We start from the raw sequence: 24364 nt of genomic DNA on the forward strand, positions 1-24364 counted from the left end.
GTACCAGTCAAAAGTTTGGAAACACCTATTCATTCAAGGGTTTTTCTTTATTTGACTATTTTCTACATTTATTCTACACACTGAAAGACATCAAAACTATGAAATAACACATATGGAATCATGTAGTAACCAAAAAAAGTGTTAAACAAATCAAAATATATTTTATATTTGAGATTCTTCAAAGTAGCCACCCTTTGCCTTGACAGCTTTGCACACTCTTGGCATTCTCTCAACCAGCTTCATGAGGTAGTCACCTGCAATGCATTTCAATTAACAGGTGTGCCTTCTTAAAAGTTAATTTGTGGAATTTCTTTCCTTCTTAATGTGTTTGAGCCAATCAGACAAGGTAGGGGTGGTATACAGAATATAGCCCTATTTGGTAAAATACCAAGTCCATATTATGGCAGTAACAGCTCAAATAAGCAAAGAGAAACGACAGTCCATCATTACTTTAAGACATGAAGGTCAGTCAATCCGGAATATTTCAAGAACTTCAGAAGTTTCTTCAAGTGCAGTCGCAAACCATCAAGCGCTATGATGAAAGTGGCTCTCATGAGGACCGCCACAGGAATGGAAGACCCAGAGCTACCTCTGCTGCAGAGGATAAGTTCATTAGAGTTGCCAGCCTCAGAAATTGCAGCCCAAATAAATGCTTCAGAGTTCAAGTAACAGACACATCTCAACATCAACTGTTCAGAGGAGACTGCGTGAAGTGAATTAGGCCTTCATGGTCAAATTGTTGCAAAGAAACCATTACTAAAGGACACCAACAAGAAGAAGAGACTTGTTTGGGACAAGAGACACGAGCAATGGACATTAGACCGGTGGAAATACGCCCTTTGGTTTGATGAGTCCAAATTTGAGATTTTTGGTTCGAACAGCCGTGTCTTTGTGAGACGCAAAGTAGGTGAACGGATGATCTCCGCAAGTGTGGTTCCCACCGTGAAGCATGGAGGAGGAGGTGTGATGGTGCTTTGCTGGTGACTGTCAGTGGTTTATTTAGAATTCAAGGCACACTTAACCATCATGGCTACCACAGCATTCTGCAGCAATACACCATCCCATCTGGTTTGCGCTTAGTGTGAATATCATTTGTTTTTCAACAGGACAATGACCCAACACACCTCCAGGCTGTGTAAGGGCTATTTGAGCAAGAAGGAGAGAGATGGAGTGCTGCATCAGATGACCTGGCCTCCACAATCACCCGACATCAACCCAATTGAGATGGTTTGGGATGAGTTGGACCGCAGAGTGAAGGAAAAGCAGCCAACGAGTGCTCAGCATATGTGGGAACTCCTTCAAGACTGTTGGAAAAGCATTCCTCATGACGGTGGTTGAGAGAATGCCAAGAGTGTGCAAATCTGTCAACAAGGCAAAGGGTAGCTACTTTGAAGAATCTAAAATATAAAATGTTGGTTACTACATGATTTCATATGTGTTATTTCATAGTTTTGATGTCTTCACTATTATTCAACAATGTAAAAAATAGTAGAAAATAAAGAAAAACCCTTGAATAAGTAGGTGTGTCCAAACTTTTGACTGGTTCTGTATGTACTGTGTGTGTCTCTCACCGTGTCTCTTTGTGGCATCTCTCCAGGGTTGTCCATGATGATGAGTTTCTTCAGGTCGTCCTCGACGGTGCTCTTGTGGGATCTCCGTGGAGACCGCAGGTCCCTTAGCGATGCTCGAAGACGGGGCTGTCCGAACACGTTCTTAGAATTCACTTCCACCTGTCTGAACACACACGCACAGCAGGAATATACTGTAGGTTAAATACAGTAACACAATTTATCCCACTGAGCATGGCTTAACACAGTGGCGTGATGCTTGACTTTTGGGTTGGTAGTGTAGCACACTGGTGCCACGGTAGACCAGTGCATCTCAATGCACACACACACACACACACAAAAGTTTGGGGTCACTTGGAAATGTCCTTGTTTTTGAAAGAAAATCAATTTTTTTGTCCTTTAAAATAACATCAAATTGATCAGAAATACAGTGTAGACATTGTTAATGTTGTAAATTACTATTGTAGCAGGAAATGGCTGATTTTTATGGAATATCTACATAGGCTTACAGAGACCCATTATCAGCAACCATCACTCCTTTGTTCCAATGGCACGTTGTGTTAGCTAATCCAAGTTTATCATTTTAAAAGGCTAATTGATCATTATAAAACCCTTTTGCAATTATGTTAGCACAGCTGAAAACTGTTGTTCTGATTAAAGAAGCACTAAAACTGGCCTTCTTTAGACTAGCTGAGTATCTGGAGCACCAGCATGTGGGTTCGATTACAGGCTCAAAATGGCCAGAAACAAAGCACTTTCTTCTGAATCTCATCAGTATTCTTGTTCTGAGAAATGAAGGCTATTCCATGCTCTTGCCTAGAAGGCCAGCATCCCGGAGTCGCCTCTTCACAGTTGACGTTGAGACTGGTGTTTTGCGGGTACTATTTAAAGAAGTTGCCAGTTGAGAACTTGTGAGGCGTCTGTTTCTCAAACTAGACACTTTAATGTACTTGTCCTCTTTCTCAGTTGTGCACCGGGGCCTTCCACTCCTCTTTCTATTCTGGTTAAAGCCAGTTTGCGCTGTTCTGTGAAGGGAGTGTTGTATGAGATCTTCAGTTTCTTGGAAATTTCTCGCATGGAATAGCTTTCATTTCTCAGAACATGAGAAAACTGACGAGTTTCAGAAGAAAGTACTTTGTTTCTGGCCATTTTGAGCCTGTAATCGAACCCACAAATTCTGATGCTGCAGATACTCAAGTAGTCTAAAGAAGGCCAGTTTTCAGCTGTGCTAACATAATTGCAAAAGGGTTTTCTAATGATCAATTAGCCTTTTATAATGATAAACTTGGATTAGCTAACACAACGTGCCATTGGAACACAGGAGTGATGGTTGCTGATAATGGGCCTCCGTACGTCTATGTAGATATTCCATTAAAAAAAACTGCAGTTTCCAGCTACAATAGTCATTTACAACATTAACAATGTCTACACTGTATTTCTAATCAATTTGATGTTATTTTAATGGACATAAACGACCCTAAACTTTTGAACAGTAGTGTATACCCACACATACACACACTTACTTCTTGCTGCTGTTACTGTCAGAGCTGTAGGTAGTGGGTGTGTTTGAACGGGAGGGGGCGTTGTCGTCTGGTTGCCAGCCGCCCAGTCTGCTCTTGCTGTATAAGGCCTTGGGGGCGGAGCTGGAGAGAGGGGTGGAGCTGATTAGAGCAGAGTTAGGCGTGACTGTGGCGGCTCGGACCGGCCGTGATTTCTCTGCTGCAGGGGTCTTGTAACCCTGGGGTGTATAGCAGGCCCTGTGACGACACACAGACGCACAGCATTAACGTACAGAGAAACACACGCTCAAATCCATGAATCGATCTATCTAGCCGTCTACATGCATAACAAAGTCAATATAAATGATGCACAGGTCTAGAGATGTGCTTGAGTTGATGGATCCATTCAGGGTGAGATACATAACAGACACAACAAACCACACGTCATGGCAGAACAGCTGCTGGTGGAATTCACATCTCAAATCCCCTTTTCCTCCTGACCCATTTCCACCAAAAGCCACTTTAACCAACCTACCAAGCAACCAGCAGCAACATCTGTGAATATTCCCTGAACAGCTATCATGGCTTTCTCTGGACATACATCCAGCAAACCATCCACTCGAGCAACCATTCATCTGCAACATGTCCATCCAACCCACCCATCCATCTTAACACTCGCACGTCTCTATCCCCCATTTCCTAAGCTCCTGTACCACAGTTTAGACTACATACCCGTACGTTATTTGCTGTGTCCCACCGTGTGATGGGTGCCTCTGTGTGTCAGAGTGCCAGTGTGCTGTCCTGTTCCCCTGAAGTGACTGGGTATGAACTGATGGAACTGGGGGTCTAAACCCCCAATCCTTTAATCCCCCTCTAAGAGTATCTGAACTCTAAATATGTTGGCCTATGTGTATGTAGGGCAAGGGTGGTACATCTGGCCCATACATGCCCCCCCCCCCCCCCCATAAGGATTACACACTGATGTGTTTCGGTACGTTCAGTATGAGGGGTGGGATGCCTGTGTTGGACAAAACATACAGTTCTTTGTCCTCCCCACTTCCACTCACTTATCACTACTAAAAGCTAACCTGAATTGGAGTGTATAAGCAGTGTGTCTCTCTTGTACCTGGGTTTAAATGAGTCTGGCTTCTCCACGTTGGATCCAGGAGGAGGGAAGGTACGCGTGCGGTATCCTTTGTTCTGATTGGCAGGTAATACAGGTGACGACTCTAGTCTCCGCTCCTCGACTCCGTCGCCCCTCACCCCAGAGACGTCCTGCAGCCCGCTATTATAGGTCGCTGAACAGTGCAGGGGCTTCTGTGATTGGCTGGACTGGTTTCCGTGGCGACCGCCGGGCTTGGTGTTGTAGAGGGTGGGGGCGTCGATGCCGCTGTCGCTGGATCCGCCCTTACTGAGGGGATCGGGGTCAGGTTCAGCCAGGTCGCCTAGGCAACCCCCGGACCCCCCCGGGCCTCCTCTCTCCCCCCCGGCCCCGTCGAACCAGCGCTCGTCACTGTGGCTGCTGGACGCGTTACTGGAGAGTGTGTTACTGCTGGAGTGGCTGGAGTACTGGGTCTCACCCTACAGAGAGCGGGATGAGGTGAGAGAGAGAAAGAGACGGTAGATACACAGAAAAGCAACGGGCAGAAAATGTCTCTAAATTAAAGCGGACAGTTATATCTGACCTTTGAGTGTCTGTTGGGGGAGTCTTTCCCTGGGACGTCCTGTCGGGTGGGTCTCCTCTGCCCCCCTCCTCCTCCTGGCCCCCGAGACGATGACGCTGGGACATGCCATAGGGGCTCTGGGCAGAGAACACACACACACTTACACATTACCCATCACAGGTTTAATGTAGTGACAGGTGTGGTATGTAGGCCAGTGTTATGTTTTACGTGTTCACTGTGTGTGTGTGTGTGTGTGTGTGTGTGTGTGTGTGTGTGTGTGTGTGTGTGTGTGTGTGTGTGTGTGTGTGTGTGTGTGTGTGTGTGGTCACTGTATTGGGGTAGTCAGTATTTAAGCCTCTTTTCTGATGCCTAACTCAATTCGATTTAGACCCTCTCCAATGGACTCTCTTTAATCCTGACTCTCTATTTCTGTGTGTGTGTATGCATATGTACAGTTGAAGTCGGAGGTTCACATACACCTTAGCCAAATACATTTAAACTCAAGTTTTTCTCAATTCCTGACATTTAATCCAAGTCAAAAATTACCTGTCTTAGGTCAGTTAGAATCACCACTTTATTTTAAGAATGTGAAATGTCAGAATAATAGTGGAGAGAATGATTTATTTCAGCTTTTATTTCTTTCGTCACATTCCCAGTGGGTCAGAAGTTTACATACACTCAATATTTGGTAGCATTGCCTTGAAATTGTTTAACTTGGGTCAAACGTTTCGGGTAACCTTCCACAAGCTTCCCACAATAAGTTGGGTGAATTTTGGCCCATTCCTCCTGACAGAGCTGGTGTAACTGACTCAGGTTTGTAGGCCTCCTTGCTCGCACACGCTTTTTCAGTTCTGCCCACAAATTTTCTATAGGTTTGAGGTCAGGGCTTTGTGATGACCACTCCATTTGGAAGACCTATTTGCGACCAAGCTTTAACTTCCTGACTGATGTCTTGAGATGTTGCTTCAATATATCCACATAATTTTCCTGCCTCATGATGCCGTCTATTTTGAGATGGGCACCAGTTCCCCTGCAGCAAAGTACCCCCACAACATGATGCTGCCACCCCTGTGCTTCGCGGTTGGGATGGTGTTCTTCGGCTTGCAAGCGTCCTTTTTATGGCGGTTTTGGAGCAGTGGCTTCTTCCATGCTGAGCGGCCTTTCAGGTTATGTCGATATAGGACTCATTTTGACTGTGGATATAGATACTTTTGTACCTGTTTCCTCCATCATCTTCACAAGGTCCTTTGCTGTTGTTCTGGGATTGATTTGCACTTTTCACACCAAAGTACGTTCATCTCTAGGAGACAGAAAGCATCTCCTTCCTGAGCGGTATGACGGCTGCGTGGTCCCATGGTGTTTATACTTGCGTACTATTGTTTGTACAGATGAACGTGGTACCTTCAGGTGTTTGGAAATTGCTCCCAAGGATGAACCAGACTTGTGGAGGTCTTGACTGATTTCTTTTGGTTTTCCCATGATGTCAAGCAGAGGCACTGAGTTTGAAGGTAGGCCTTGACATACATCCACAGGTACACCTCCAATTGACTCAAATGATGTCAATTAGCCTATAAGAAGCTTCTAAAGCCATGACATAATTTTCTGGAATTTTCCAAGCTGTTTAAAGGCACAGTTAACTTAGTGTATGTAAACTTCTGACCCACTGGAATTGTGGTACAGTGAATTATAAGTGAAATAATCTGTCGATAAACAATTGTTGGAAAAATTACTTGCGTCATCCACAAAGCAAGCTAGCCACTTAAAGTTAAAAAATGAATAGATACGTGTGTGTGTTCTGTATGTTTGTCTACATATATGTGTTTGTGTACCTGTCTTGCAGCGCTCCATAGTGCTGTCCTGGCTGGTGAAGCCCGAGGAGGACTCTCCACTAGAGGTGATGTCCAGACTGAGATGAGGTTCGTAGGCCAGCAGGGGACGCTGGGCTGAACCGTACCTATACAGATATAAAAGAGGAACAGGGAGGTTACACACACACGCAAACACTAGGACTGGGCGTAATACCATACTATATACCAGTTTTGATGCATGGACTGGTTTGGGTTTTTACTTTACCTTCTGCAACGGTATTTCAATGTTTGGTTTGTTAAATGTAAAACGCCAGTTTCTGTTTTTTTAGTTTACTCCGTTTCCACTTGAGCCTTCTCTCCCTATCCTCCTGCAAATATTTTTACATGCTAACAAATGCTAACAAAGTACTAGCGAACATAAGCTAAATGCAAGAACAGACAACCCAGGTCATAAAGTTGTAGAACTATCTCAAAAGGCTACTCACACTTGATCCAGAAGGAGATTGATTGTCTGTGCTGCAATCAAGAAGCTTGATATTGCAAGCTAGCCCCTTAACTTTATAGCTAGCAAATCAAATGCATAGCTGGAGCCCTGAACTGGAGAAAATGTATTTGGCACATCTTAAATAGTTAATTTATAAGATATTTATAGCTGGCAAACATTAGTAGTGAATTTCAAGTGGAACTTGATCACCACTCTTGTGCTTCTCAACTGTAGATCGCCATGTTTTCTACACCGTGCTCTTTGTAAATAAACATACCATGTGACTGGCTTCCCCTATATATGGTATACCACACAAGCCTGGTTAAAAATATTGGGATATGATATTTTGGCCATACTGCCCAGCCCTAACTCTCACACAGGTTACACAGACTCAGATTTAGGCAGACAAAAAAAAGTGTACACAAACACACATACACGGGCTGACTCCATTTAGTCGACCGGTCCATTGTTTGGTCGTAAGGATGTTTGTCCATTGAGATTTCTTTAGTCGAGCAGTCGCAAATCACTATATTTTTCCCCCTACGGTGCACAAAACACCGGTCTGATTCGCGCCTGTCTCAGTGGACTAATCCATTGCGGAGGCCATAGGGATGGCACAGTCCATCACTCTAAGACAGTGGTCACCAACCTTTCCTGAGTCAAGATCACATTCGAAGTAAAAAAGCAAGCCAAAGTCTACCACTCAGATGAAAAAAAAAGATGACTTAAAAAATGTAACATTAACCTAATAAAAACAGTTCTGTAGGAATGAGGTTTGGGCAGTAGGCCTAACACATTATTGCAGCATATTGGCTATATGCCTAGCCTGACAATATTGTTATTCTCAGACACAGTCTTCCACCTGATGGCTAAAGTCGAGTCGCACGGCATCATGTTGTTACAAGCATTTCTCTACACTCGCAATAACCTCTGCTAAACACGTGTATGTGACAAATAACATTTTATTTTGATTTGATCCACAAATTCATGTTGTTCCTATGACCAGAGAAAGTGAAATATTCCTTGATATTAAAAGACACGACGAGCTGCTAATAATAATGCAAACGCAGGGCTAACGATACACTTGGATACTCATTCATTCCAGCTGCATCACCAGCGGCTGTACGGAGAAGCACGTTTCATGTTTTAGTGTTGATTAAAAACAGTTGACAGTGCTGAATAAAACCTTTAACATGAATTCACTCTTTAAAAACGGCAGCTCTTTGCTGTATTCCTTGAAAGTCTGTGTTCATGGTTTTAATAGTTATAAAATATTACGTAGGCTTGTATCAAACTCTTCTGTAGCCAGGGTCGTGGAAGCTCTGTAGGCACGGTAATCTGAGCTATTCGATTGGCCAGCGTAGTAGGGGCACTCGATTTAGCCACATATCTCCCGGTCCACCGGGTAGGCGGAGTTTGTATTTTCAGAAAAATTAAATGGTTGAAAATGTGAACACCAAGTTTACAGGACTTCTGAATCAAGTGCAACTACCGACAACACCCCCCCCCCCCCCCCCCAACAAGCCCTAACACACACAATTAGGTTTAAGAGCATTTCCCAGATTCTGTTTTTGCTATGTTCCCCGGTGGCGCTTATTTCAAACATGTTTCTCTGGTTGGGCAGGATGTAACTAATCACCAGACACACAGGTAAAACTACACAATGGGGTCTTAATCCAAGAGTGTGTTCGTACAGGTCTCACTGACAGAAGATCAACAGTCAAATCAGTCAAAGGTCTGCAGCAAATTAGCTACCACTCCTAGAAACAACCGCCAAAAGCCTGTCAAGTATCATGCAAAGGAAATGCAAGGGAACAGGAAGGAGTGACATTCTCCTCCAATACAAACAAATGGAGACCTCAATGATACCTCAATGCACACAGAGACAACCACAGAGCCAGTCAGAGACAACCCCAGAGATACACACACAAAGACACTAATCCACCCACCACACAAAGACACTAACACACACACACTGTTGACTGACCTGTCAGGTGAGGGTTTGTAGCGTATGAAGGTCCCGCTGAGTACGGGGCCGCCCAGGACCACCATGCCTCCCAGGCCAGAGGGGGAGGAGAAGCTGGCTGAGGGGTTCCTGTAGGGCAGCACTCTGTCACCCCCCGCTGGCGACAGGCAGTAGTGGTTCTCAGGGAAACTCACCGGCCTGCAGAGGGGACAGCGGAGTTTAAAGTCAGTGTTTATATTCATAAAGCGTCGTTGAGTATGAGTGCTGATCTATGATCAGTTTGAACTTTTAGATCATTATTTATATGGTTATATGGATAGAGGAGACCTGATCCTGATCCACCAAAAGTATGTGGACACCTGCTCGTTGAAAATGTCATTCCAAAATCATGGAGTTGATCCCCCTTTTGCCGCTATAACAGCCTCCACGCTTCTGGGAAGGTTTTCCACTAAATGTTGTTACATTTCTGCAGGGACTTGCTTCCATTCAGCCACAAGAGCATTAGTGAGTTCAGGCACGGATGCTGGGCGATTAGGCCTGACTCGCAGTCGGTGTTCCAATTCATCCCAAAGGTGTTCGATGGGGTTGAGGTCAGGGCTCTGTGCAGGTCAGTCAAGTTCTTCCACACCAATCTCGTCAAACCATTTCTGTATAGAACAAACTTTGTGCACGGGGGCATTGTCATGCTGAAACAGGAAAGGGCCTTCCCCAAACTGTTGCCACAAAGTTCGAAGAACAGAATCGTCTCAAATGTCATTGTATGCTGTAGCGTTAAGATTTCCCTTCACTGTAACAAAGAGACTTAGCCCGAACCATGAAAAACAGCCACAGACCATTATTCCTCCTCCACCAAACCTTACAGTTGGCACTATGCATTGGGGCAGGTAGCGTTGTGATGGCATCCACCAAACCCAGATTTGTCCATCGGACTGCCAGATGGTGAAGCGTGATTCATCACTCCAGAGAACGCGTTTCCACTGAGTCCAATGGCGGCGAGATTTACACCACTCCAGACGATGCTTGGCATTGCGCATGGTGATCTTAGGCTTGTGTGCGGCTGCTCGGCCATGGAAACAGTTAGTGATGACACTGCTTCTAGAGGAAGTTTGGAAGTGTTGCAACCGAGGACAGACGATTTTTATGCGCTTCAGCATTCGGCGGTCCTGTTCTGTGAGCTTGTGTGGCCTACCTCTTTTGCGTTGTTGCTCCTAGACGTTTCCACTTCACAATAACAGCACTTACAGTTGACCGGGTCAGCTCTAGCAGGGCAGACATTTGACAAACTGACTTGTTGGAAAGGTGGCCTCCTATGACGGTGCCACGTTGAAAGTCACTGAGCTCTTCAGTTAGGCCCTTCTACTGCCAATATTTGTCTATGGAGATTATATGGCTGTGTGCCATGTAGCCGAATCTACTAATTTGAAGGGGCGTCCACATACAAATGTCATACACTATATTTACAAAAGTATCTAAAAGTATAATTTAGAAATATTTGATCAAAGCTGGCATATTTATGACATTTTGCCTTACCCAGGTCTCCATAATTACTCCCTAAAGTTGAATCTGTAAGTGCTACAAAGCAAAATTAGCAAAACTTGGTGTCATACGAAGCTTTACTATGTGCACTGTAAAGAGTACTATATTGATTTCAATAAACACATTTACATTAATGAATGAAAGTAGAAGACATTTTTAAATATATTGTTGAGCATAATATACGCTAAGGCAGGTCTCTAAATTAACATTTTTTAATTGGTAGCACTGGTGCTCCCAACTTCAAAAAGTTAGGAGCATTAAAGGAAATTTAGTAGCACCAGAAAATAAGAGAAACAGAGAACATTTCTCAGAAAATTGAGAAACAGCCTATATTGGGCCTATGTTGTGCCCTAGAAACGAATATGTAACAATCTTGATACGAATACTTGTCATGAAAATTACAAAGTCATTTGTGGAATATTTGGTTTCTATACTGAACAAAAATATAAACACAACATGTAAAGTGTTGGTCCCATGTTTCATGAGCTGAAATAAGATCCCAGACATTTTCCATACGCACGAAAAGCTTATTTCTCAACCCCAAAAAATGGCACACATTTCTTTACATCCCTGTTAGTGAGAATTTCTCCTTTGCCAAGATAATCCATCAGCCTGACAGGTGTGGCATATCAAGAAGCTGATTAAATATTAAATAGCAAGCTCATTACACAGGTGCACCTTGTGCTGGGTACAAAAAAAAAGGCCACTCTAAAATATGTAGCTTTGTCACACAATGCCACAGATTTGTCAAGTTTTGAGACAGCGTGCAATTGGCATGCTGACTGCTGGAATGTCCACCAGAGCCGTTCAGAAAATTGAATGTTAAATTCTCTACCATAAGCTGCCTCTAACGTCATTTTTGAGAATTTGGCAGTACGTCCAACCGACACAATCGCAGAACACTTGTAACCATGCCAGCCCAGGACCTCCACATCTGGCTTCTTCACCTTTGGGATCGTCTGAGACCAGCCACTGAAACTGTGGGTTTGCACAACCAAAGAATTTCTGCACAAACCTGACTGCCGTTCGGCGTCCTAACTGACTTCAGTGGTCAAATGCTCACCTTCGGCATGCTAGAGAAGTGTGCTCTTCATGGGTGAATCTTGGTTTCAATATAACAGGCAGATGGCAGACAGCGTGCATGGAGTCGATTGTAGATATGATTGTGGGCTACAGGAAAAATAGGACCGAGCACGCCACCATTGTCATCGACGGGGCTGCAGTGGAGCAGGTTGAGAGCTTCAAGTTCCTTGGTGTCCACATCACCAACAAACTAACATGGTCCAAGCACACCAAGACAGTCGTGAAGAGGGCACGACAAAGCCTATTCCCCCTCAGGATACTGAAAAGATTGGGTCCTCAGATCCTCAAAATGTTCTACAGCTGCACCAATCGAGAGCATCCTGACTGGTTGCATCACTTCCTGGTTTGGCAACTGCTCGGCTTCCGACCGCAAGGCACAACAGAGGGTAGTGCGGACGGCCCAGTACATCACTGGGGCCAAGCTCCGTGCTATCCAGGACCTTGATACCAGGCGGTGTCAGAGGAAGGCCCTACAAATTGTCAAAGACTCCAGCCACCCTAGTCATAGACTGTTCTCTCTGCTAGCGCACGGCATGCGGTCCAAGAGGTCTAGGTCCAAGAGGCGTCTAAACAGGTTCTACCCCCAAGCCATTAGACTCCGGAACATCTGAACAAATAGCTACCCAGACTATTTGCATCCCCCCCTCTTTCACACCGCTACTACTCTCTGTTGTTATCATCTATGCATAGTCACTTTAATAACTCTACGTACATATTACCTCAACTAATCGGTGCCCCAGCACATTGACTCTGTATCGGTACCCCCCTGTATATAGTCTCGTTATTGTTATTTTTCTGCTGCTCTTTAATTACTTGTTACTTTTATTTCTTATTCGTTTTTTTTTTTTTAACTGCATCGTTGGTTAGGGGCTCGTAAGTAAGCAATTTCACTGTAAGGTCTACCTGTTGTAATCGGTGCTTGTGACAAATAAAAATGGATTTGATTTAAAATGCAGTTGTTTTCATTGTCCGTAGCTTATGCCTGCCCATAACATAATCCCACCACAAAGCTGCCATCAAGGCAAAGGGTGGCTACTTGTTTAACATATTTTGGATTGCTACATGATTCCATGTGTGTTATTTCATAGTTTTGATGTCTTCACTATTATTCTACAATGTACAAAATGTACAAAATAAAAACCCTTGAATGAGTAGGTGTGTCCAAACTTTTGACTGGTAATGTATATATTGTTGTAAAAAAATATATCATATTACAGAGCAAGCGGTAAAGCTTCATGAGACACATTTTTGCCTTGTAGCACCTACAGATGAAACATTATGGAGTCTTAAAGGAGGCTTTGGTCAGGTCAAAATATCATAAAAATGATATCTTTGATGAATTATTTCTCAATTGTGCTAAATTATTAGATACAAATGTAAAATGTATGTAAACTTCCTCCAAAATAACCATTCTATGGGTTACATTTCGTAAAAATCCCCAAAATCATGGCATTTCTTGTCCTGGTTTTGTGTGAAATCACTCATACGTTCTCCACCTACACCTGCTTTACGTTTTTAGAAGGATAACCTCATCGTCGGAGCATTTATGAGAATCCCACCAGGCCATAAGCATAGGACAACCCGCTCAAGACACTGAATCAAACAAGGGCAACTCCACCAGTGCCTAAGCACAAGGCAAACAAATCACACACACAAACAAACGTCAGTGTCGCACCTCTTGTTGGAGAGGTGCTGGGGCTCCCTGTATGGGACGGGCATGACCATGGCTTTGTGTGAGCGGGGTTGGGGTGGTGGGGGGCCCATAGGGGTCCAGCGCTGAGGGGTGGTGGCGCTGTGCAGGCCAGGAGGGCAGGCGGTGCTGTCCCAGCGCCAATCAGGGGGGCGAGGGGAGGGCCGGTACCCTGTTGCCACAGGCTCAGGCTCTGGCTTCTGCTCCATGGTCTTCATCTCATACTCCTCTGTGCAGCCCCTACAGACAGAGAGGGGGAACGGAGAGTCAGTGGTATGGCAAGACGACGCCGTTCACATAGATTATACACAAACACCAGACAACAACCTAGAAATGTCATAGCTGCATACACAATTTCAGTGGCTACGCACGCACACGTGCACACACACACACACACACACACACACACACACACACACACACACACACACACGCAACCACAGCACTCAGATAAGCGGTCCACCTTGCTCACAGGAGCTGCGGTCGAACTCAAGCTGAACTTGCAGGTGAAAACCCCAGAACTCCTCCACACTCTCCGTCAGCATATTCCCTTTAGCATCCCCCTCCAACAGCACACACACACTAATGAGCTTCTTTCTTTTTTTTACCTCAGGATGGAAACGGGGGGGTACAGGGACAGATGACTCCATCCTCTACTGTAAGGCCTCGGTCAAGTGTATGTGTTTCTATGTGTTTCTATGAGCATACGTACAGATAGACGCCATGCCCTGACCTTTGTCAGCCAGTTGTCGCTGGACAGAAGCACGATAAGATAAGCCTCTAATCTCATAAAGATTCTCTCGGTCAGCCTTTTATTTGTGTGTATGTAGCCTAGATGTGTCAACTTGCATTGAGGTTATACACGCGAGGCGTGTGGAAATGGTCGTTTTAGGCTAGACCACTCCAGTTAAATACCTTTATTAGTGAGATAACGGGGTTTTCTTCAACTTCCCCTAAACAGTCATGATCTGGACACCATTAGTCACTGCACTACCAATAACACAATGAAGTGTACATGAACATTTTTGGCAAAATCAAAAAATCAAAGGAACATCCTCAGTTACGCAATAATGACCAATATCAGTTTCAGTGGGGTGTTCGTCCCCTTTTCTACTCAAGAGAGCGATATAGATCCCTCTTTAACCCGGCACAGCACCACAGGCTTACCCCTCGCAACGTCCTCACTGAAGCATTGAGCAGAAAACGGCACATACATATTTCATCACTAAAGTCGAGTATCGGAGGTTGAAGAGGCACCACGCCGCCACAGACACCAGACAATGTACATCGCTGCAACAGGGAGGGAGCGGAGAGGTGAGAGGAGGGACAGACTAGTTTAAAGGAAGAGAGGGAAAATATAGATGAGGAGAGGACGGCGGGGGAAGGGAAGAGAGAGAGAGAAAAAAAGAGAGGGCAGGTAAAGAGAAGGGAAGAAAGGGACAGGATGCATTAATAAATCAGAGGACAAGGAAAAGGAGGGAAAGGGATGAGAAGTGGAGAAAGGGAAAGAAAATATGAATATAGCCTAGGTAACGGGCAAGGAGAGGACAAGAGAGGAGTGGAGGAACAGAGAATGAAAGAAGAGCTGGACAGGGGCAGATTTGACCTGTCTGCGTCTCTGTGTGTGATCTGTCCCCTATTATTTGACCTGGATTAAGCTCAATCACACTGGCCTGGCCACACTAAGCCCAAGACTGCGTTAGAAAACAACAAACAAACACACCACAACTACTACTACCGCTGCAGGCTAAGGTAAACAGAGCACACACAGAGGGGACATCGCAACATCACATGCACGGTCTGTATGAAAGATACCAGGAGACACTGGGTATTGGTAGAATGATGGGCATATGGTGGTCTCTCGATCACTCTCAAACACACACCAGTGAGTGTACTAACCAACCTTGGAAGGAAAAAAAAACTTGATCCCACACAAATATAACTGCCAATGTCAAGTCACAGAACAACCCTCACACACACACACACACACACACACACACACACACACACACACACACACACACACACACACACACACACACACACACACACACACACACCACACACACCACACACACACACACCCGATAAGAACACATACAGTGCACACACACCAGAGCACCAACCTTAGAGACAGAAAACACCGGTGCCCACTTCCAGAGACTGCTCCATCGCAATGGCCGGCCTGACAGCTGGAGCTCTCTCTCTCACACACACATTCCGCGAGCGAACACACACTCTCTCGCTACTGCATCTCTATATCGCTCTCCCGTCCACAGCGCACACAGGGAGGGGAGAGAAAGAAGTGAAGGCAGTTCTCTTTCTCTCTCCCGCCCACTTGGCTTCTCCCACCTGAGAGGTGTTCAGACACGTCTTCCCATCCAAGCTCCTCTATGTCGCTATCCTACTGTACACACACTACCTCTCTCCCTCCTCCCTCCTTTTCATTCAAACAGAGCATGCCGTTTTAATTAATCGCCTCTATATATTTATTTATTTTCCCTCTTCCTGCAGATTCCAGGCCTTAATCTCATGCAATCTGTTTTCCTGGCACACTATAGAAAACGAGTGTGATAGAGAGAGGGGGGGGGGTTGGGGGGTGTGAGGTGAAAAAGAGAGGGCGGAACAGAAAGAGTGAAATACAAGACTAATTATGTAGTGTGTGTAGAGGAGTGAGCATGTGTGTGTGCAAGTGTGTGTGTGTGTGTATCAAATGAGTTTAAGTCATGCAATTAAACTGCCTTCCTTATACATTAAAGAAGTCCAACCACTCTGCCATCACACAGCCCCGGCAGCACAATTACTGTATTTAGCAACCCCCAACTCAATCAAGAACAGACATCCTGATCCATGTGACCCTGACTACAGAGGGGGGGGGGGGGGGGGGGGGGGGGGGGGGGCGTCCAAACTGGCACCCTATTCCCTATATAGTGCACCACTTTTAACCAGAGCCCTATGGGCCCTATTCAAAAGTCGTGCACTAAATAGGGGAGAGGGTGCCATTCGGGACACACCCAAGCTGGGCTATATATCGAGTAGAGACTAGTCCCACTGTGTGTAGTCAGTGCGTATGCATCTCAGTAACATTCAACCCCACAGTATTTAATAGAGCCTCATTATCCCACTGTACTCAAGGCCCATACTCAGATGAAAGGTTGAGAGGAACGGAGCCAAAAAAAGAGATGGGGGAAGGGGAGATAACAAGAGAGATACAGAGTGAGAGGCACGTGAAAAACACAGGCAATACGGGCAGACAGCGAGAAGGGGAATAAGAAAGCTGGAAAGGAAATTGTGTATTCATTCCATTGATTGTTACTTCGCTCTATCCGTCTCTTTCTTTCCCTCTCCTCTTTCACCACGTCCAGGAATTCACACATGTTCAGACCATGTGCCTCTCGCCTCTCTTTCACACACTCCCACTCAAAACTCTCCTCAGAACAGAGACGTCTGGCCAGCATATCTCAGCTCTGTTGGTGGTGCTGTGTGTTGTGAATCTTCTCTTTCTGCAACACACCCTTAGAGGCAGGATGATGCTTTGACACAAACACTCAAAACGCACACACACTCAAAAACATGGGCACAAACACACCCGCCAACCCACACACACACTGACCTGCGGGGCCCTCCCTCCTCGTAGGGCGGTATGATCACCACTTTAACGGTGACAGACGTCCTCAGTAGGTCGATCATCTGCTCGTGTGTCAGGGTTACCGCGGCAACCTTGCAGATCTCCACCAACCGGCTGCCCTGCCTTAGCCCTGCCTGCCAGGCGAAGCCGTACTCCTCCACCTAAAGCAGGTAAAAAAAAAGATGTAAAAAACAATAATAATTGTAATATAATTTCACAGTAAATTGTTATGGATCTTACATGACTTTACAGATTTTTTGTTGTTGTTGAAGGAATGGAAAAGTACCTCAGCCACGGTGCCATCCAGCCTGACGTGGAACCCAAGCTGTCCCAAGCCGTTCCTCCTCAGAGTCATATCCACCGTCTCACAGCCCACTGTCAGCGCCTGGGGAGAGAGGGAGGGAGGAGAGCCTAGGCGCTTTAAGCAAATAAAAAGGCTTCAAAAGGCTGGTGGTTTTAAATGCATCATTAAATACATAATTACACAAAACAGCCAAAAAAAATTCAGTTGAACTCTTCCCTGCCCCTGTGCCTCTTACACCACCATACATGTGGTAAACCTTCCCCAGCTCTATGACCTCTGCCCGCTCACCTTTAACCTCTGCACCACCTCCCTGATGTCCTGAGCAAAGCCCTCGGGGACTCTGACGGCGATGTGGTCTCCTCTCCCGTAGAAGATCTTCAGCACCAACCTCTCCGGCGTCCAGCCGATCACGTCGACGCAGAAGCAGTTGAACACCACTTCCTTGGTGTTGCAGTCTGCCAGGAGGATGTACTCTGCCGACACGCCCAGAGCGCAGGAGATCTCCGTCCCGCCGCCACTGAAGTCCTGGGCCAGCACCCTCCACGCCACCGCTCCGGCCGCTCTTAACTCTGCCCCCTCCCTCGCTCGCGCCCGCTCTCTCTTCTTCGACGCCAGCGAGATGAGGTTGTTGAGTTTGCCCGCGGAGTCGAGCGGCGTACTGCTCACACAGTTCTCGGCTAAGTCTCTGAGGTACTCCTGTCGCGTGCGCGTGGCCATGGTGTGGAACTTCTCAGACTTGTGCGCGGCGCTCTCTGCATTGATCACCTTGGCCAAGAGGAAGTTGCGGAAGGCTTCAGGGTCACGGAACGTCACCCCGCTGGGGATGGGCGGGCCGAAGGGAGGCACGTCCTTCATACGCGTCACAGCCACACTGGGGAGAGAAAAAACAACCATCAACAAACCGACCAATAACAGCAGCATAATGGATGCTATGGTGAGAGTTGGTGTCCCCCCCCCCCTACCTGTAGCAGGTGCCATCGGAGCAGGGGTTGTGCACGCGGACGATGACGAACACGTGCTGGAAGTGGGAGCGGATGTTCTGAGGGGTGAAGGGCAGCGCTCCCGGCTCCTGGAAGATTATTGTGACGATGTCGTTCCCTATGTGCCTCTTCCTCAGGAGCTGAGGGAGAAAAAGGAGAGGGGGAGGGAGAGGGGGGTGAGAGAGCAGCAAAAAGAAACGTGTGAAAGAGGGAGACAGAAAGGAGTGTGAACGAGTGCGGAGGTAAGGACACAGAGTTGGCAGAGGGAGAGACAGACCGAAGCAGAGGGAGGGAAGAGAGTGAGCGGGGGAGACAGAACACGTACAAATGAACATGAGTAAGCCAGAATTGGCACTATGAGCTCACTTGACTCACTATCGCACCAGTATATTGTTAGGGAAAAGTCTGCGAGAGACAGAGCGAGAGAGATACATATTGGTCCCAGTCTATGCCAATGTAGGTCTGAGATTGGGATGCAGATATAGGCAGTGAGAGAAGTGCTCAGGCAAACAAACAGATCTTCATGTAATGCTACATTTTTCTCCCAATTAATGTACCCATTGACAATTTGATTGACTATGTGTGAATCAGTGGAGGCTCCTCAGAGGACCATCCTCCTCAGTGAAATTTCATATATTTTTTTAAACATTAAAAGAAAGTTATCCTTTCTAGATATTAATATATTTAGTATAGTTTTATGTCACCAAATAATAGCTTAAAATACACTTTTGCAATGAAGGTCTACCGTAACTTCAACAGCACTGTCTGGTGTAGCACCATGGTGTTGCCGGAGGACAGCTAGCTTCCGTCCACCTCTGGCTACACTGACTTCAATACAAAACCTAGCAGGCTCGTAGGCCTCACCCCCTTCCATAGACATACATGGTAATTATGACCACTTCTGGAGGACATCCTCCAACCAATCAAAGCTTTTGCAGTTGACTGATATGTTGTCCATCCAATCATAACATTAGGTTCATTCTCTGATCCTAATTCTATCTATTGGGATTGTGCCAAAGAGCATTATGGGGGTTCTATGCGTTGAGAAGCTTGGTGACATTGTTGAGATTAAGAGTGAAAAGTGATAGTTGAGCATTTTTGGGATACTACTCAATTCAAAATCATTTTTTCAAATTAAAGGAGATGGAAGAGGTATATTATAAATTGTTTTCTTGGTTTTAGAACTTTATTTGTGTCCAGTTAGTGCAATTTATTTAACATTTTTGAAAGTTAATCTTGATAACTTCCGTAGATAGCTAGCTACCAGCTAGAGTGAAGTTGTCTACACCAGAATGGAAGAATGGCCAATGCTGCCTGAAAATTTTGTGGACTTTTTGTTGAAGTACCCCTTTCATTCTCTGGGGTACACAGAAAAAAGTGTGAATTAAATGCGAGGGTGGACCTCTGCCTGAGATCAGTTTCATGAAGGAGACCCAACTGGTATCAAGACCAACTGGTATCAAAAGTATAGCTGGTTAACAGGGAGCCTTTCATCAAGCCGCCTGTATTGTTGGCCTTGCCTGCTTTCTGGCAAGTCTGAGCCTTGGTCGAAAGGTGGGTACAGTGACCTGAAGAACATCGATCGTTCAGCTAAAGGGCAAAACAAAAGCAGGAAGCATAGAAATGCCCACATCAGATTCAAGCTTCTGGGAAAAAGCTGCATCGATAGAGGACACGACGAGAGGGAAAGTTCCACCAAGGGCAACCACAAGGAGCTTGCAGGGGTAATTGCACGTTACGACGCTTTACTTGCTGAACATATCAAACTTTCAACTGTCTTTTCTAGGATGTCGAAAAACAATTCCGAATGATATGATAGCTTCCATCGCATCATCCATAAAAATGTAGATTCAAGAGAGCTCAACGAAGCACATTTTTTCGCGTGCGCTCAAGTAGGCTTTCCAGTTTCCTCCGGTATTAATTTAATAAAGATGAAAGCACATAATCACTCCGGACAGACACAAGCAAAAACTCATAACATAAATGTTGGGGCAGCCTAAGCTTCACCTAAAATTTTGAAATCTGACACGCTGTATGGGATGAAAACGAGACTATTATTCAGTCTGATCAACTGTAGTCTGCTAATAAGAGCAGCTGCATACAGCCTACGCGGCCAGTCTATCTGGTCAGGGTAAACTAATTGGATAACGTTATGTATTTATAGTCCATTTGTGTGCCAGGAGAAAATGTGAATGTGATCAAATGTAGTTATTATTCAAAACCGGGCTGGCTAGACTGCCTATACGTGTTTAATCCACAATTATTAACTGGAATGAATCAATCAACATAATAGTGATGACCAATGTGAGTAAATGTTTTATAAGGCCTACAGTTACATATAGGCTGCATGACGCAAACATGCATAAAGCTCAGCCATGTGAGTTCTATTGTCTATCAGTTGTTGTCTCTGTGTCTGGGTAGAGGGAATACCCCTCTTAATATGGTCTAAATATAATTTATATGAACAAATATAAGGTAGCTGCAGTTTGACATGGGTTTCATCCCCCCCAGGAGGTTTTTTAAAACCATGTGACCTGATTAGGAAAAACTGCTCCCATCATAGCCCATATGAAACCATTTTACAATTAATCACTGTCAATGCCTTATAGGGTCCAGAGTTTTCCTGGTTAGGTTAACATATAAGGAAAAACTCCAGGCCCCAGAGGGAAAGTTGTCAGTTTTCAGTTGTCAGTTATAGTCAGGTATGTGGATGATCAGGGCTTTATTCAGGAACGTTTCTTGGGCTACTTTGATGTGTCAAGTGGGGGAGATGTGCAGTCTGTTTGACTTGGATGAATTTTGAGATGTCTGAGTTTTTAAGTTCATAGAGAAACTCTTTTGTCCAAACTTACGATGGAGCAGCTGTAATGGGATGTATCTGCTATTTGTATTTACAGCTAAGTCCCCTCCTGTTCCCTGATTAAGAGGTGATGACTACTCCACTCCACTACCACTCTCTCCTGACATGAACTGAAGCCACGTCTCATGTGCCCGCTCATCCACTGGCACGTTGAATGTTTCTCCTCCAAGCACTGAGTACCCCTATCAACTTCGTCTCATTACTGTATGTAGAGTCAATCACATACACAATCACATTATTACACAATGATTTTAGTCTTTGCTTGGAATAACTCATTCTTAGCTCTTTTGTCTAACTGTGTAGTGTGTTGCCTTATAGTTTTTTGTCTTCCCAGTCAAATCCTGTCCTGCACTGGTCAAGCCTCTGAACACCTCAACTCATGCCTCATACCCTCATTCAATCACTGCTGTGATCCCTTTCCCACACAGTGTAAGTAGCCCTCTCATTCCCCTTCCCCATAATATTGTACAATAAATGTATTTATTTAATGATTTAGGTTCAAATAATTCATCTTTGACGATTTTTGAAAAACACTTTGTCGTCTCAATTTTTCAAGTCACCAGCCTCCACTGGTGTGAATGTCAGTCACACAGTGACAGAATCCACCCCGTGTCTATTGCGGTGTAGCAGTGTGAAAGTGTCAATTATATAAGACAGCATAAAGCTCACACACACACACATACACACACAAACAAAGGAGCTCTGTATGCCTGAGACACACGTTCTGCCAGGGGCCCCTGGGGTCCAGATGTACTAGAGATCCTCCTCTCCTCTCTAGGTCCTTGCCCTTAGTCACATTCACCTCTTCTCTTGCTCTCTTTTTGACTCTCCTCTCTCTGGCACATAGCATTACTCTTTATTGACTACCTGACTTTCTAACAGATCTCGCCCTCTCCTCTCTGAGTGAGGGTTTATCGGTGATCAACACTGACACCTAGAGGTTGCGTGGCAGAAGTAAAAATGTTGCTGCTGTTGCCTTTGCGCCTCTGGATGGAGTCAGTGTGCTGAATATTCATCCATTCTCTGCCATTGTACCATCTACACACCCACACACACCTATAAAAGTAGCTCAGTCAGGCACACGTACACACACATGTAGCGTAACCACAGAGGTTTCGAACCCAGAGGCGCAACGTCGCGATACTTCTGGGAATGCGTCTGGAAGCCGACTAAACAGACCAGGGTTTGGCGGACAATGGGAGAGGTGAAGAAGTCGTCCTTAGTTGTTCATTTTCTCGAATTCTAAAGGCAAAACCTAGATTTGAGCAAATGTCTTATTAAGTAGCTGAACCTGTCATTACTACAACCTTGTGAAGCCGACAGGTATACATTTTTATAATATCAAAGGAGTGGCTTTCATTTGACAGCCTAAACATGCGTAATTCGGCAAGGCATGACCGTTAGACCCGAAGGAGGGTTTTTGCACATGAGCTATGCTAGCTAACGTCGCCATGACGTCGCCTTCAAGTGTGATTGGGGATTTCTATTGTAGAAGCAGTTTCTGCCGATCTTCATACTGTACAGTCTTTGGCGTACCCTTTCATACATCGTTTATATTTTATTCATCGAACTCATTATTTAATCAACCAGGCTGGTCAACTGAGAACCAATTGTCATAAACAGTGATAGCCTTGGTGTCTGTTGATATAGCTGAAACAGAGTTTTCATAACCTACCAATTCACATACAGTGAAGTATTCAGACCTCTTGACTTACAAAAATGTTGCTGTTAGCAACAGTTAGCATGTATTAGCAACTACTAGCAAGTATCCACTATATTTACAAACTAATGTGGACAACCCTTCAAATTAGTGGATTCGGCCATTTCAGCCACACCCGTTCCTGATAGGTGTATAAAATCGAGCACAGCGTCAGGCAATCTCCAAACATTGGCAGTAGAATGGTTTTACTGAAGCGCTCAGTCACTTTCAACGTGGCAACGTCATAGGATGCCACCTTTCCATCAAATTTCTGCCCTGCTATAGCTGCGCAGGTCAACTGTAAGTGCTGTTATTGTGAGGTGGAAACGTCTAAGAGGAACAACGGCTCAGCCGCAAAGTGGTAGGCCACACAAGCTCACAGAATGGGACCGCCGAGTTTACACCACTCCAGCCTTCTGGAAGCAACGTCAGCACAAGAACTGTTGGTCGGGAGCTTCGTGAAATGGGTGTCCATGGCCGAGCAGCCGCACACAAGACTTAGATTATTATGAGCAATGCCAAGCGTCGGCTGGCAATGCCCCCAATGCACAAAGCGAAGTCCATACAGAAATGATTTGTCGAGATCGGTGTGGAAGAACTTGACTGGCCTGCAGAGCCCTGACCTCAACCCCATCGAATACCTTTGGGATGAATTGGAACGCCGACTGCGAGCCAGACCTAATCACCCAACATCAGTGCCCAACCTCACTAATGCTCTTGTGGCTGAATGGAAGCTTGTCCCAGCAGCAACGTTCCAACATCTAGTGGAATGCCTTCCCAGAACAGTGGAGGCTGGTATAACAGCAAAGGAGGGACCAACTCCATATTAATGCCCATCCAGGTGTCCACATACTTTTAGTCATGTGGTGTATGTGCTAGCAACAGTTACTGTACAGCTGGCATGTATTCAATGAACATAGATACCGTTAGCAGCACATTACAAATATAAGTACACTCGTGGGGTTTATATGACCTTGTACATTCACCCACATTAAGTTCTCATGCAAACACTAGGGCAAACTATTTAAACATACACGCGCACACAAGAAATGCCTAGCTTAACAACGGACACACAGTTCACTCGCACACACCGTTAACACAACGCCCTAAGGGATATGTCGGAAGGCAGCTTAATTTAGAGCAGAAAGGGAAACCTAGAGCCTGTGCCCCACCCAGCTTCGATCCAGTTATATATATATATGAGAGAGAGAGAGAGAGAGAAAGAGAGAGAGAGAGAAAGAGAGAGAGAGAAAGGAGAGGAGAGGAGGAGAGAGGGGAGAGAGAGAAAGAGAGAGGAGAGAGAGAGAAAGAGAGAGAAAGAGAAAGAGGAGAGAGAGAAAGAGAGAGATAGAGAAAGAGAGGAGAGAAAGAGAGAGAGATAGAGAAAGAGAGAGAGATAGAGAAAGAGATAGAGAAAGAGAGAGAAAGAGAGGAGAGAGAGAAACAGAGGAGAGAGAGAGAGAGGAGAGAGAGGAGAGAGAGAAAGAGAGATAAAGAGAGGAGAGAGAGAGATAGAAAGAGAGAGGAGAGAGAGAAAGAGAGAGGACTGAAAAGACCGTTCAAAGGGAACAAAGACTCCAGAAAAATACTACAGA

General features: G+C 45.3%; 1 protein-coding gene across 4 annotated transcripts in view; it reads right to left on the reverse strand.

Moving 5' to 3' along the window:
• The window catches only part of LOC129832401 (signal-induced proliferation-associated 1-like protein 3), a 95515-nt gene that overhangs the window by 3930 nt on the left and 67221 nt on the right, over positions 1–24364 (reverse strand). For 3 of the 4 annotated variants that reach the window (XM_055896429.1, XM_055896427.1, XM_055896428.1), the window contains 11 exons: positions 18193–18350; positions 17519–18101; positions 17213–17311; positions 16912–17087; positions 13284–13538; positions 9011–9187; positions 6561–6685; positions 4753–4868; positions 4194–4648; positions 3092–3325; positions 1572–1734 (listed from right to left, as the gene is read on the reverse strand). In XM_055896429.1, the coding sequence (XP_055752404.1) occupies positions 1572–1734; positions 3092–3325; positions 4194–4648; positions 4753–4868; positions 6561–6685; positions 9011–9187; positions 13284–13538; positions 16912–17087; positions 17213–17311; positions 17519–18101; positions 18193–18350 (2541 nt within the window). The remainder of the gene's footprint in view (positions 1–1571; positions 1735–3091; positions 3326–4193; positions 4649–4752; positions 4869–6560; positions 6686–9010; positions 9188–13283; positions 13539–16911; positions 17088–17212; positions 17312–17518; positions 18102–18192; positions 18351–24364) is intronic. The other variant, XM_055896430.1, reaches the window with a different exon arrangement.

This window comes from Salvelinus fontinalis, chromosome 33 (assembly GCF_029448725.1).
Source record: "Salvelinus fontinalis isolate EN_2023a chromosome 33, ASM2944872v1, whole genome shotgun sequence".
Classification (NCBI taxonomy): domain Eukaryota; kingdom Metazoa; phylum Chordata; class Actinopteri; order Salmoniformes; family Salmonidae; genus Salvelinus; species Salvelinus fontinalis.